The 13,360-nt window shown below is 41.1% G+C and overlaps 1 protein-coding gene across 2 annotated transcripts in view; it reads right to left on the bottom strand.

Annotated features, from left to right (window-relative positions):
* Positions 1-10,369: 10,369 nt before the first annotated feature.
* NADSYN1 (NAD synthetase 1) overlaps positions 10,370-13,360 on the bottom strand; it is a 50,650-nt gene continuing 47,659 nt past the window's right edge. For both annotated transcript variants that reach the window (XM_053253801.1, XM_053253790.1), the window contains exon 22: positions 10,370-11,275. In XM_053253801.1, the coding sequence (XP_053109776.1) occupies positions 11,222-11,275 (54 nt within the window). In that variant the 3' untranslated portion in view covers positions 10,370-11,221. The remainder of the gene's footprint in view (positions 11,276-13,360) is intronic.

A 13,360-nucleotide genomic window follows, 5' to 3' on the forward strand; every position in this document is an offset into this window, starting at 1 on the left:
TACTCTGACACTATCCCTTTGATATGTAGATTGCTAATCTCAGCGACTTCCTTCCTGCCACTTCTACCTTGCAACATGCAAGCTCCTCTCTCCTGCACCATGTGTGCAGAGATGCAGAATCCATCTGCATCCAGCTAGATAGATAGATAGATAAGAGATTCTGTCTCCTCACTTTCCTATCTAGAATGGAGTTCTCTAATAAATACTACTTATATTGATTTGAAACTATTTACTGGCTCCAAGTTACTTTACTCTCAGCATATACGCATGCCTAACTAAATTCCGCTGTGTTGTTCCTCTGTGCACTCTGCTATAATGAAAAAGGGTTTCTCTTACCAGAGAGAATTCTCAACACTATGTAGGGCTGCCTTTGTACATAGTTTGGAAACTTCTGTTAGTTCAAAATACTGCAGCCAAATTGGTGTCTGGGTTATCCTGGAGAGACCACATTATGCCTGTTCTTAAATAATTGCACTAGCTGCCAATGTGTTTCCAGGCAAAGTACAAAGTGCTGGTTATTACCTTTAAAGTCTTGAATAGCTTAGGTCTGGGTTACCTGAGAGAGTACCTTTCTGTACAAGATCCCCACTGCTCATTAAGATAATCAGAAGGCCATCTTCAGGTGCCACCAGTTCATCTGGTGGCAAACTGGGATCAGGTGTTCTCAGTTATCACCCCTAAATTGTGGAATGTGCTCCCCATGGATATGAGATGATTATCTTCCTTAAAGGACTTCAGGAAAGCCTTAAAGACCCATCTCTTTAGCCTGGTTATCTAGTTTTAATTGTAATCTAGTCCAACTTTTTTTAAAAAATCGTGTTTTGTTTTATGTGTTTTGATTTGAATGTAAACCACCCTGAACCATTTTAGGAAGGGCAGTATATAAATCACATTAAATTAAAAAATCAATCAATTAAAAAAAATGGGTAAAGTTGTGTGTATTGAATAGTTTTGATGTCCACAATTCCTAAAAGGGAAAAGAAAAAAACATGGGACACAGTTGCAGAGAAGTCCTTAAGATGTTCAAGCCAATATTGATTGAAGATGACCAAAATTTGATTATGTTGGGTTGGATAAAATGATGCTTATTTTCAGCCAAGGAAGAAGCAGTGGAATTTCTAATCCTACTTGGATAGCTGTCACTCAGAGCAAATGTCATGAGGGTTGTGAAAAGTCAATACCATTTAAAAGTTATTGTGTACTGGGGTAGTCTGTTGAAGAAACAAAATATTATGGCATCTTAAAGACTAACAAATTTATGCTGATTGGCTCATCTTCGGGACATTTGTTGGCTGAAGATTCTTTGGCAAATAGTTTGCTATTGCCTCATCTGAGAAGAACTGGGAACTTAGCAGGTATCATCTTGAAAGATAAGAAGAGTAAACTGCTATCTAGTACAAAAGCAGTAGAAACTAATTTAACTGTTAAGAGAGATTATGGGGGAACTTGCTGTTCTCTCTTTATCTTGAAGTGAGTGAGGAAACTAACTGACATAAGCTTCTAGTGCATGACTGTGTGTTTGGAAAGCCAGGAACCAGTAGGTTCTGCAAGAGAACTAAAGAGGGAACGGTTGGGATTTTAAAAATAGACTGAAAGACTCATTAGAGAACATTCTCCCATCAGTGTAGTAATCTGTATGGAGATAGTTGTCATAAAGCACAAAATGACCTCCATAGGCGACTGTTTCAGGAGCAGTGTTTGAAGTTTTACTGCTCCAGGGACCTGAAGATTGTGAGTCTTGCCACAGGTAAGATCTGCAAGTCCTACTTCAAACGTTGCTTTAATAGAAGGGAATCCGAAGCATGGTATTCTTGGACTTCTGCCATCCACACAATTAAAGTACTGTAACATATTAACCAGCAATCAGGATGATGAGAACATGCAACATTTCTAGTTCATAGGTTGGCTCTAGATTGCTGACCATTGCAAGGAAATGAGTAAAATCATGCTTACTTATCCTTTTTGTATTTGAAAGCCACTAGAAGTAAAGTAAGAGTCAAGTGTGTCGAAAAAGATCCACCACATTTTGTTTGCAGAAAAGCACCTTACTGCTCAATATAGGACAGCTTCACCCAAATGATTTTTGCAACAATGGGCTGCGGATGTGCACATTCTCTCTCTCTTCCTCCCACTAGTAGCAAGACAAAAAGGGATAGCTGGCCCCTCTGCATTTCATACAGAAGCCCACTGATGTAGAAACAACTTAACTGATGTGACAATTCTCTGCCTGTACCCAACGCAGAGAAGCACAAGCAAACATTTTCCCCGCACCTCTCCTAATCCAGGGCTGCTCACTTTTGGCCCTCCTGCAGACATTGGCCTACAACTCGCATAATCCATAGCTATTATCGAGACCCATTTCAAACTGGCTTTAGAACGGGCTATGGGGTTGAGACAGCCTTGGTCGGCCTGATGGATTACCTTTACTGGGGAATCAACAGAGGGAGTGTGATTCTGCTGGTTCTTCTAGATCTCTCGGCGGCGTTCGATACCATCGACCATGGTATCCTTCTGGATCGCCTGGGGGAGTTGGGGATAGGGGGCACTGCTTTGCAGTGGTTCTGCTCCTATCTCTCGGGTAGATTCCAGATGGTGGAGCTTGGTGACAGTTGCTCCTCAAAATGGGAGATGTTATATGGAGTCCCCCAGGGCTCCATTCTGTCACCAATGCTTTTTAATATCTACATGAAACCACTGGGTGAGGTCATCAGGAGTTTTGGTGCTGGGTGTTATCAGAATGCTGATGAAGTAGACAAATCTACTTCTCTTTTTCATCTGCATCAGGAAATGCTGTTCATTCCCTAAATGTCTGCCTACAGGCAGTAATGGGCTGGATGATGGATAACAAATTGCTGAATCCAAGCAAGACAGAGGTGCTCATTGTGGGGGCTCAGAATCTGAGGGATGTGTTAGATCTCCCTGTGCTAGATGGGGTTACACTCCCCCGGAAGGAGCAGGTACGCAGCTTGGGGGTACTCCTGAGATACCAGGGTGAGGCCTGGGTCCAGATGGAGGCCATGGCCAGGAGTGCTTTCTATCAGCTTCAGCTGATTCAACAGCTGCGTCTATTCCTTGAAAAGGATGACCTCAAAACAGTGGTGCATCAGCTGGTAACCTCCAGGCTCAACTACTGCAATGCACTCTATGTGGGACTGCCTTTGTACATAGTTTCCACTAATTGCAATAACACAAACTGTGCTACATCTAAAGATCTAAGGATCTATGTGGGGGAGATAAACAAAACACAAATATCCGTTTTGTCTGTAACTGAAGATGCTATATTAATAGTTTAGAATGAATAGATAACAATAACAATTATCTTGCAGATAGTATCTGGACATACATGTAACAAAGATATTACATCCCAATAAATTGGACAAAAGTCATTGTTAAAGGTAAATACCAATTCAAACCCAAACATATATGTATTAGAAAAAACAGCATGAATATATGAAAAAATGTTGTTCTTATCTGTATTGAGAATGAGTCTATATCAAAAATGAATGAATAAAATTTTTGCAATGGTAAAAAATCCTTAAATGAGTAACAATGACAATGATCTTGCAGGTAGTATCTGCACACACATATGTAAAGAGTATAGCATCTCAGTGAATTGGACAGAAACTTCTTCTGTGTATAGGAGTAAAGTCTTGCCAAGATGAAAAAAGTCCTTATAGGCTAGCCTGGGATTCTTGAGCCCATTTCGGATAGTCCTTCCTCAGAGAACTGAAATATTCTGTAAAAATAAAACAAGCGCTAACAAATCTCCTGACCGACAACTTGAATACATAACCGTAATAATATGAATAACATCCTCCCCCTTATGCACAAACCAATAATACCACTTTTCCTCCTTCCTGAGTTCAAACAGCAATAACTTAACAACCAAATCTTTATGGAGGCAGCCTTTCCTCCTATACCTTGTTGAGGGGAAAAAAGCTTACTAACTATCAAGCCCCAAGGGCTTGAAGACATGTATGTGCAGATACTATCTGCAATATAATTGTTATTGTTATCTATTTATTCTAAACTATTAATATAGCATCTTCAGTTATAGACAAAACAGATATATGTGTTTTGTTTATCTCCTCCACATAGATCCTTAGATCTTTAGCTGTAGCACAGTTTGTGTTATTGCAATTATTGGCAACTTTTTCATGGCCCCTCTGTCTCTACATTTTGCACGGTTCCTTTTTTGTTTTTCCTGTTGATTCGGCATGCATTCCGCTTTTTTCCTGCTTTGTACATAGTTTGGAAACTTCAGTTAGTTCAAAATGCGGCAGCCAGGTTGGTCTCCGGGGCAACTCGGAGAGACCATATTATGCCTGTTTTGAAACAGTTACACTAGCTGCCGATATGTTTCTGGACAAAATACAAAGTGCTGGTTATTACCTTTAAAGCCCTAAATGGCTTAGGTCCAGGTTACCCCAGAGAGTGCCTTCTTCTGTATGATCCCCACCACATGTTAAGGTCATCTGAGAAGGTCTGTCTCCAGTTACCACCGGTACATCTGGTGGCAACTCAGAGGCGGGCCTTCTCTGTAGCTGCTCCTGGGCTGTGGAATATGCTCCCTGCAGAAATCTGTAATTTGAACTCTTTCTTGACCTTCAGGAGAGCCCTTAAGACTTATCTGTTTGGCTTGGCCTTCCAGGGTTTTTTAATTATTGTAAGGGGTTTTTAATGTACTGGGTTTTTAGGATTTTTAAATTGTTTTTTAACTGATTGTTTTATGGTATTTTAGGATTGTTGTTGTTGTTGTTGTTGACTGATTTTGACTGTTTTTGTTTTGTTTGTAAACCTCCCTGGGCCAAATTGGGAGGGGCGGTATAAAAATGCAATTAAATGAATGAATGAATGAATAAAATTAACCACTGTGGCTGGGGATTATAAGAGTTACAGTCCAAAAAAAGATAGGAGGCCAAAGTTGAGTAGGCCTGATTATCCCACCTGCACCAGTACTGAACCCCTCATTATTAGGAGGTTCTCAGCCATGAAACCTAACTTCAGCAACTCACAGAAATTAGCAATAGAACTACCATGCCAAAACAAGGGCATGGTAGCCCTTGAAAACTGGGCAAAGAGGCAGCTTTTCATTGGTGACTGTCTTATATTTGGCAGGAGTAAAGCAATTGTTCCTGTTTACCCCAACATAGTGTAGCTCTGCAAGGGCTCTTGCTATCTTCTTTATGTGTTGATGGGGGCAGGGTTGTTTTGGGTTTGTTTGTTTTTAAATTATATATAGATTATGAGTCCTTTTAGGACAGGGAACCTTCCCCCCACCCTTTGTAAACTGTTTTGAGAACTGTTTGTAGAAAAGTGATATATATTTTAAAATAATAATTAAGGGGGAAATGCACGCTTTTAAAATGAACAGCAAAAATAAGGATAGAAAACTCCGGTACTTCACACCTGCCCTCTAGTACTATATAGTTCCTAATCCTCAAAACAAAAGTCTCTCCTCCACACACACCCATTTTTGCTTTATTTATCTGAATCCAAGACTAGTTTCCCCCACTAAGTTCTTTGATGACAGAAATCAGAGGTCATCTTAAATTCAGAGCCCTGTTCCTTTCAGGTAAATACAGTTATAACCTATATTTTAAGGGGGTCATCTCAAATTCAGAGTCATCTTCTATTTGGGTAACTATGATATGTATCTCAGCTGCTTTCTCCCAAACTGAGAGACAGGCAGAGTTTTCTTGAACCTTTTCTCCTGCAGTGCAAAGAGCAAGAGAGGCACAGGGCTGGTTCAAACAATACAGCTTGGCAGCACACATGAAGAGGAAGGGGAGCAGCGAGAACACACTTGTCTGGACTTCTTCCATGTATGGTATGGTTCAAATGGTAGCGGGTTACGGTTGCCAAATCCCCAGGATTGGTCTCAATCTTGGAGATTTTAATGGCTTGGTATTGTTAAAACTATTGAGAGAGAGAGAACTCCAGGAATCACTTCAATAAGAGCTGACAATCTTAAAATGAGCACCTGGGTTCTCATATACTAGTATACAAATGCTGTGGACCATGACAGGAGAAGGCATAGCTTCTCAAACCATGCATTTTTGCAAGGCATAGAAGGTCTGTACGGGCCAAGCATAGGCCATCTTGAAAAGATGCAGTCCAGTTTTAAATAGGAGCATTTTGGCTCCTAATGTACAACTATGAATATTTATATACCACTTTTCAACAAAAGTTCCCAAAGCAGTTTACATAGAGAAATAATAAATAAATAAGGCTTCCTGTCTCTAAAGGGCTCACAATCTAAAAAGAAACATAAGATAGACACCAGCAATAGCCACTGGACGGATGCAGTGCTGGGGTTGGATAGGGTCAGTTGCTCTCCCACTTCTCTACTACAGCTTTCTCTAGTCCCCACCAGCCAAATCTCAGTCAAAGGTGGGGCCATGTGCAATGCCCAAAACAAACAGCAAAAGGCCCTGGCAGGTTCATATGAGGGGATTCAGTCCAACAGATACTCTGGTCCTGAACAGTGTAGGGCTTTAAAGGACAAGATCAGCAATCTGAATCCAGACCAGCACTCTGAATTGCAAACTGGCAACCTAACCAGCGAAGCTGCTGCAGCATGGGTATAATACTCATGAAGTGGCAAGCGTCCATGAGCATCATTGTGCCAGCATTCTGAAGCAGCTGATACCACTAAGGGTCAGCCACCTATACAATCAGAACCATAACACAATACGAGTGCTTAAAAAAATAAAGCCGCCACCATATTGCAAATGTTTTATAAAACATTGCTGTTCTGCGTTAAATCTGGTCTCACGACTGTAATAAATCATTAACTAACAGTACGGCCCTATGCATGCTTACTCATAAGTTATGTTCTGTTCAACAGGGCTTACTCCTAAGTAGGTGTGCATAGCATTGCAGCCCAGTATATTCTTATGGACCAATTCATACAAACAGCAGGATCAAGCAGTTAGATTGTACTCCATTTGGGGCTGTTGAAAAGATATGTGACAGATCATATCCAGGAGGATGCCAGCATCGCTAACAGGTAAAGTCAAGGAAGACATAAAAGGGAAGAAGACTTCCATCTGAAATTGGAAGGCCGGTCCAAATGAAGAGAACAGAAAACAACACAAACTCTGGCAAAAGAAATGCAAGGTGACAATAAGGGAGGTGAAAAGAGAGTTTGTGGAACATTGAGCTAAAAGCATCAAGGGGAATAACAAAAACTTCTTTAAATACATCAGAAGCAGGAAACCTGCCAGGGAGGCAGTTGGACCATTAGACAATGAGGGAGTGAGAGGGATTATTAAGGAGGATATGGAGGTTGCAGAGAAGCTAAATGAGTTCTTTGTGTCTGCCTTCACGGCAGAGGATACTGAGCATATACCTGTTCCTGAACTAGGCTTTTGGGGGTCGGAGGCTAAAGAACTGAGTCAGATAGAAGAAAAGATGTTCTAAACTGTCTGGAAAAAGTGAAAACTAGCAAAAAAAGCCAGGGCTGGATCCATCCAAGAGTCCTCAAAGAACTCAAATGTGAAATTACCAACCTCCTTGCTAAAATATATAACTTATCCCTGCAATCAGGCTCTGTACACAGCAAAAGTAGCCAATGTAATACTGATGTTCAAAAAGAGATCCAGCGGCGACGCGGGAAATTACAGGCCAGTTAGCTTAACATCCGTTCCAGGCAAATTGTTGGAAAGCATCCTCAAGGATAAAATTGTAAAGAACATAGAACAGGCCCTGCTGGGAGAGAACCAGCATGGCTTCTGCAAAGGTAAATCTTACCTCACAAATCTTTTGGAGTTCTTTGAGAGTGTCAACAAGTGTGTGGATCAAGGTGACCCAGTTAACATAGTGTACCTGGACTTCCAAAGGCTTTCGACAAAGTTCCTCCTGAGGAAACTTAGCAGTCATGGGATAAGGGGACAAGAACATGTGTGGATTGCTAACTGGTTGAAGGACAGGAAACAGAGGATAGTTATAAATGGAGAGTATACACAATGGAGGAAAGTAAGAAGTGAGGTCTCCCAGGGATCTGTACTGGGACCGGTGCTTTTTAATGTGTTCATAAATGATCTAGAAGTAGGGGTAAGCAATGAGGTGGCCAAATTTGCAGATGATACCAATCTCTTTCAGGTAATGAAATCCAAAACGGATTGTCAGGAGCTCCAAAAGGATCTCTCCCAACTGGGTGAGTGGACAACAAAATGGCAAATGCAGTTCAGTGTTGGCAAGTGTAAAGTGATGCACACTGGGACGAAGAACACCAAATTCAAGTATACATTGACGGAATCTGAGATGTCGATGACTGACCAGAAGAGGGATCTTGGGGTCGTGGTGGACAGCTCGTTGAAAGTGTCTGCTCAATGTGCGGCAACTGTGAAAAAGGCCAATTTCATTCTAAGGATCATTAGGAAGGGGACTGAAAATAAAACTGCTAATATTATAATGCCCTTATACAAAACTATGGTGCGGCCACACCTGGAGTACTGCATACAATTCTAGTCACATTTAACAAAGGACATTGTTGAACTGGAAAAGGTGCAGAAGAGGGTAACCAAGATGATCAGCGGCCTAGAGCACCTTTCTTACGAGGCAAGGCTACAACACATGGGGGTATTTAGTTTAGAAAAAAGATGACCATGGGGAGACATGATAGAGGTCTATAAAATCATGCATGGTGTGGAGAATGTGGATAGAGAAATTCTTCTCCCTCTCACATAACACTAGAACCAGGGGTCATCCCATGAAATTGATTGCCAGCAAATTTAGTAACAGCAAACAGAGATACTTTTTCACACAACACATAATCAACTTGTGGAATTCTCTACCATGAGATGTGGTAACAGCCAACAAGCTGGATGGCTTTAAGAGGGGTTTGGATAACTTCATGGAGGTCTATCATAGGCTACTAGTTGGAGGGCTATCGGCCACCTCTAGCCTCAAAGGTAGGATGCCTCTGAGTACCAGTTGCAGGGGAGTAACAGCAGGAGGGAGGGCATGCCCTCAACTCCTGCCTGTGGCTTTCAGCAGCATCTGGTGGGCCACTGTGTGAAACAGGAGACTGGACTAGATGGGCCTTGGGCCTGATCTAGCAGGACTGTTCTTATGTTCTCTCCCACAAAGAAAGGAAACACACTTCCATGCATGTATAGAAACAAGCATGTCAAAGAGAAAGGTTTAACCTAGGTTTCTTCTTGACTAGCTTGTTTTTTATGTGCAGAAGATTTTTTCCCCAATAGAACATTCAGTTATGCAATGCCACACCTGCAGCTTAAGAGTGCTACATTTCAGGAAAAGCTTTACCATTTGAGTCTACTGACTGTGTATATATGAGGACCAGATTATACAAGGCCTTCATAACACCTTTCTTCTGATATCAATATGGAGGCTATTCACATGCATGTGCAAAAACGGGCTAAGGACGCCCAGCCCAGTTTTGCACTTGAGTATGTACCTCCAGGATTGGGCCCAATCTTGGCAGCACCACAGCAGCAAACCCGCTTGTGGAGCTTCCCTCCAAAATGAGGTTAGGAGAGCAAGTGCTCTACTAACCTCGGTTTTTGGGGGTCATCTGTCAGCTGACAGACTGTGGTGCTCCCAGTGAGGGGAAGGGAATCCCCATAATGCAACACACATTATTGGAGCTCCGGCGGGTGGGGTGACAGAGCTACCAGCAGCAGCAGGCGATCCACTCGCCCAAGGGAAGAAAATGGATTGTCTGCGGGGAGATAAGCTCTTCAGGGCTTCCTCGCCACAAACCCTATTGCCGTTTCTCACTGCTCGTGAGAAAAGGCTCAGTGAAAGCTACTAAGAGGGTTTCTCCCTTGTGCCCCTGAGCTATCAACTCTCCTGAATAAGCTAGGCAATGGGAATGAACAGGTGAGGGAGAGAATGGCGGTGGGGGGCACATCTTTGGGATCCAGTGCTGCACTAGAGGCCAGAAAATGTGTTTCAGAGTGAGGCACTAGAAGAGAATCATATGCCTAACTATAAAGGCAGCACCTTATATATCTAACTCCAAGAACTGACAAAAAATAATCTATCAGAAGCAAGCAAAAAAAAATGTTGTGGTCAACCAACATAAATATGGAGGCAGATGGCAATTACCAAACTTAACAAAAAAAACCAAGATGTGAGCATGAGCACTTAGAGCTTAAAATTTTAACTAAGTTATTAGATATCACACAGCATGTGAGTGCCAGAGCCAAGAACAGAAACCAGAAGTCCCTATTTAGGCTATGCTGACGTCAACAGAATTATAGACATGTTTTAAAAGTTAATCCCACACGCCACTACCATGCTTAATCAGGGCTTCAATTTGCTGTCCAAATCACCAGACCAGAGCAGTTAAACCTATGTAAATAACAAAAAATATGAAAAATAAAAGCAGTGCCAATTAGATTCATTAAAATGTGAATTTATTGCACAGTAAAACGAAAAAAAAAATCATTTTTCACATTCACATGCCAGTGACTATAAAGTTTTATGATTTCAGTTCAACAAGTTAAAAAGAGAAAAATAATATGCAGACTGTTCATTAGAGTAGCAAATATTTTCCCAAAATAAAGGTCAGGTTGCTATGACTGGTGTTGGTCATATTAATTATTTCCATATATTCCAACAGAATCCAAGTATTAATGAAAATTTTATGTTTCAGCCAAAGCTTCAGACACAGCTACTACTCATGTTCTAAAGGTCCCACCACCCACCAGAGCACTGGAATAAATCCATGTGATTTAGATGGCCAAATCAGACCCCATGACCCATTAAGTAACCAAAGTTCTGAAACAGTTGATATTGTTTGCCTGACTCACCTATAAAATACCCCAAGTGCAAATGAACCATTACTTTGTTGGATCTTCATTTTCAAGAAGTTACAGACTGTAGTGAAGAGTCAGACTAGCTTGAGAATTTGGACAAAACACAGTTTCTATAATATACTCACAGGAGTAGTACTTGATAGGTCATGATAATGAAGTACAATATTTTTTATTTTATTTTTAAATCAGCTTCCTGATCCTGTTAACTGTGAACTTTTAGGTCAACATACTACTTCTTCTCCTAACATTTTAATTGCATTTGTTTTTATAGTGATTTTTTTTTTTTAAAAAACCACCATTAAAAATTATTTGAACAATAAAAGCCTTTGGATAATCATTAGACCCTGCTGGTATGAACAGCGTAATATTTGGGATGTTGGATGCCTATGGTAAACAATGCCCATCCACAGCTGAAGTACAGAAAGGAGTTAAGCCATGTCTTCAAGACTAGCGTTTACTTTCTTAGATTCTAGTTTAGACACCTGCAAGAAAAAAGTGTAAAACAAGAAGTTATTCTTTGACCAAGATAAAGAGTCAGATTGTAGCCCAGACTGAGGGCCCAACTACATATTATGAACAAACATTTGTACCAACCCCGCCCCCCATATATGCATGCACAAACACACACACACACACACACACTTTCTAAGCAGAATTGGTTCCAAGAATGGACAATTTTGAACAGAGAACAAATGGGTAGAGGCTCTTTACCCTTCCCACCCATTACTTCTCTGCTGCAAAACTGCCCCTCCCAAAGCGGTTTTGTCTTGGTGTGGGGGACATGCCCAACACATGTGTTGGACACAACACATGTCTGCATGTACCACATAGTCAAGGCCCAATGAAAATTAGGAAATAACTCTCATAGTGAACCTGAAGGGCTGAGTCATAGTGCAAGAACAAAAAGGAGATTCCTTACCATACACTAGTAATATACCATAATAAATGATTCAGATATAACACCAAACAATGAGTGTGTACATGAACAAGCCCCATGCTTATATGCTCCCAGCTTCTACTCCCTGATGTACACCTTTCCTTCTCTTCTTTCAACTTAGTGACAAAGCATAGTCTGCCAATACATCTGAACCAGACTAACAATAGTTATGTTGAATCTGAAATGAGGAAGGAAATTGGAGCATGAGGTAGTGCAGGCAAGGGGATCAAGCAAAGGGCTCTCTATAGCTCAACTGACCCACCAAATAATAGGATCATAAAAAAGTGATACTTCTAAATTACAAATGATACGCAATGAATGAGTCCTGGAACACATCACAAGAGCTTCTGAGCATATGCAGAATCCCACACCACTGAATATGCCAAATCAAGGTCTAATCTTCCCAAGATTGGGAGCACATCTTCCACATTATCTCAACTATGGCACCTCTTACTTTAGCAAACAACTAACTTGCTTACAAAAATTAACTTACAATTTCCTTGATTCTAATGTTTTTGATGCCATTCACTTGGTGTTCACAGTACTGAACACCAAGAGCTGGTCAATAGGACCAATCAGCTAGTAAATTCATACTGAACAAGTTGTTCTAGTAAGAACTAATCAGCCTACTTTCCTTTCACTGTCTTTACAACTGGACTAAATTTGGTTCAGATCAAGATCCACAAGTTAGATCTCTTGCATCTCAGATGTTCATGCATCCGCAAACTTGGATTGGGGTGCATGACATCATTACAAACTACACAATTGAGGTATCCCTGTGTGTCATTCACTACAGCTGTATCAAATTTGGTTCAAATCAGTTAAACAGTCCTCAAGTTAGTGCATTTGTGCCTCAAAAGTTCACACATCTACCATCTTGGATTAGGGTGGATGACATCATCACAAACTACACCATTGGGGCATCCCTGTGTGTCCCTACAGCTGTAGCAAATTTGGTTCAAATCAGTTAGACTGTCCACAAGTTAGTGCTCTTGCGCCTCAAAATTGTATGTGTCCACCATCTCGAATTGGATTGGATGGCATTGTCACAATCTACGCCATTGAGGTGTTCATATGTGTCCCTACAGCTCTAGCAAATTTGATTCAAATTGGTTAAGTGGTTCACAAGTTAGTTACTTGCTCAAAGTTTACGCGTGCACCATCTTGGATCGGGGTGGATGACATCACAAACTATGCCATTGAGGTGTCCCTATGTGTCCCTACAACTGTACCCGTTTTGGTTCATATTGGTCCAGGCGTCACAAAGTTAATGGGGGGGGGGGCAAACAGACAGACAAACACACGAACGGACACACACACACACACACACACACACACACACACACACACACAGGAAGCTGGGTTATATCATAAGCCTTCTGTAAAGTAGGCTAAAAATTGCTTGAGCAACTTGCTGGAAAGCAGGAGTTATTTCCCACAAATGAAAATGTCACATACCCCAACACTTTTCCCCTTACTTCTTTTGGGCAGCTCATACATCCATAAAGAAAAATGTTTTTGTTGCCCAAGTATGAGCACATGTAAATGGCAATCTTTCAAAAGACCAATGGAATGGCCTCACTTGATTTCATACCTCAAATCATGCTACAAGTAACCTACCAGTCATCAT

Source organism: Hemicordylus capensis, chromosome 1 (genome assembly GCF_027244095.1).
Source record: "Hemicordylus capensis ecotype Gifberg chromosome 1, rHemCap1.1.pri, whole genome shotgun sequence".
Taxonomy (NCBI): Eukaryota; Metazoa; Chordata; class Lepidosauria; order Squamata; family Cordylidae; genus Hemicordylus; species Hemicordylus capensis.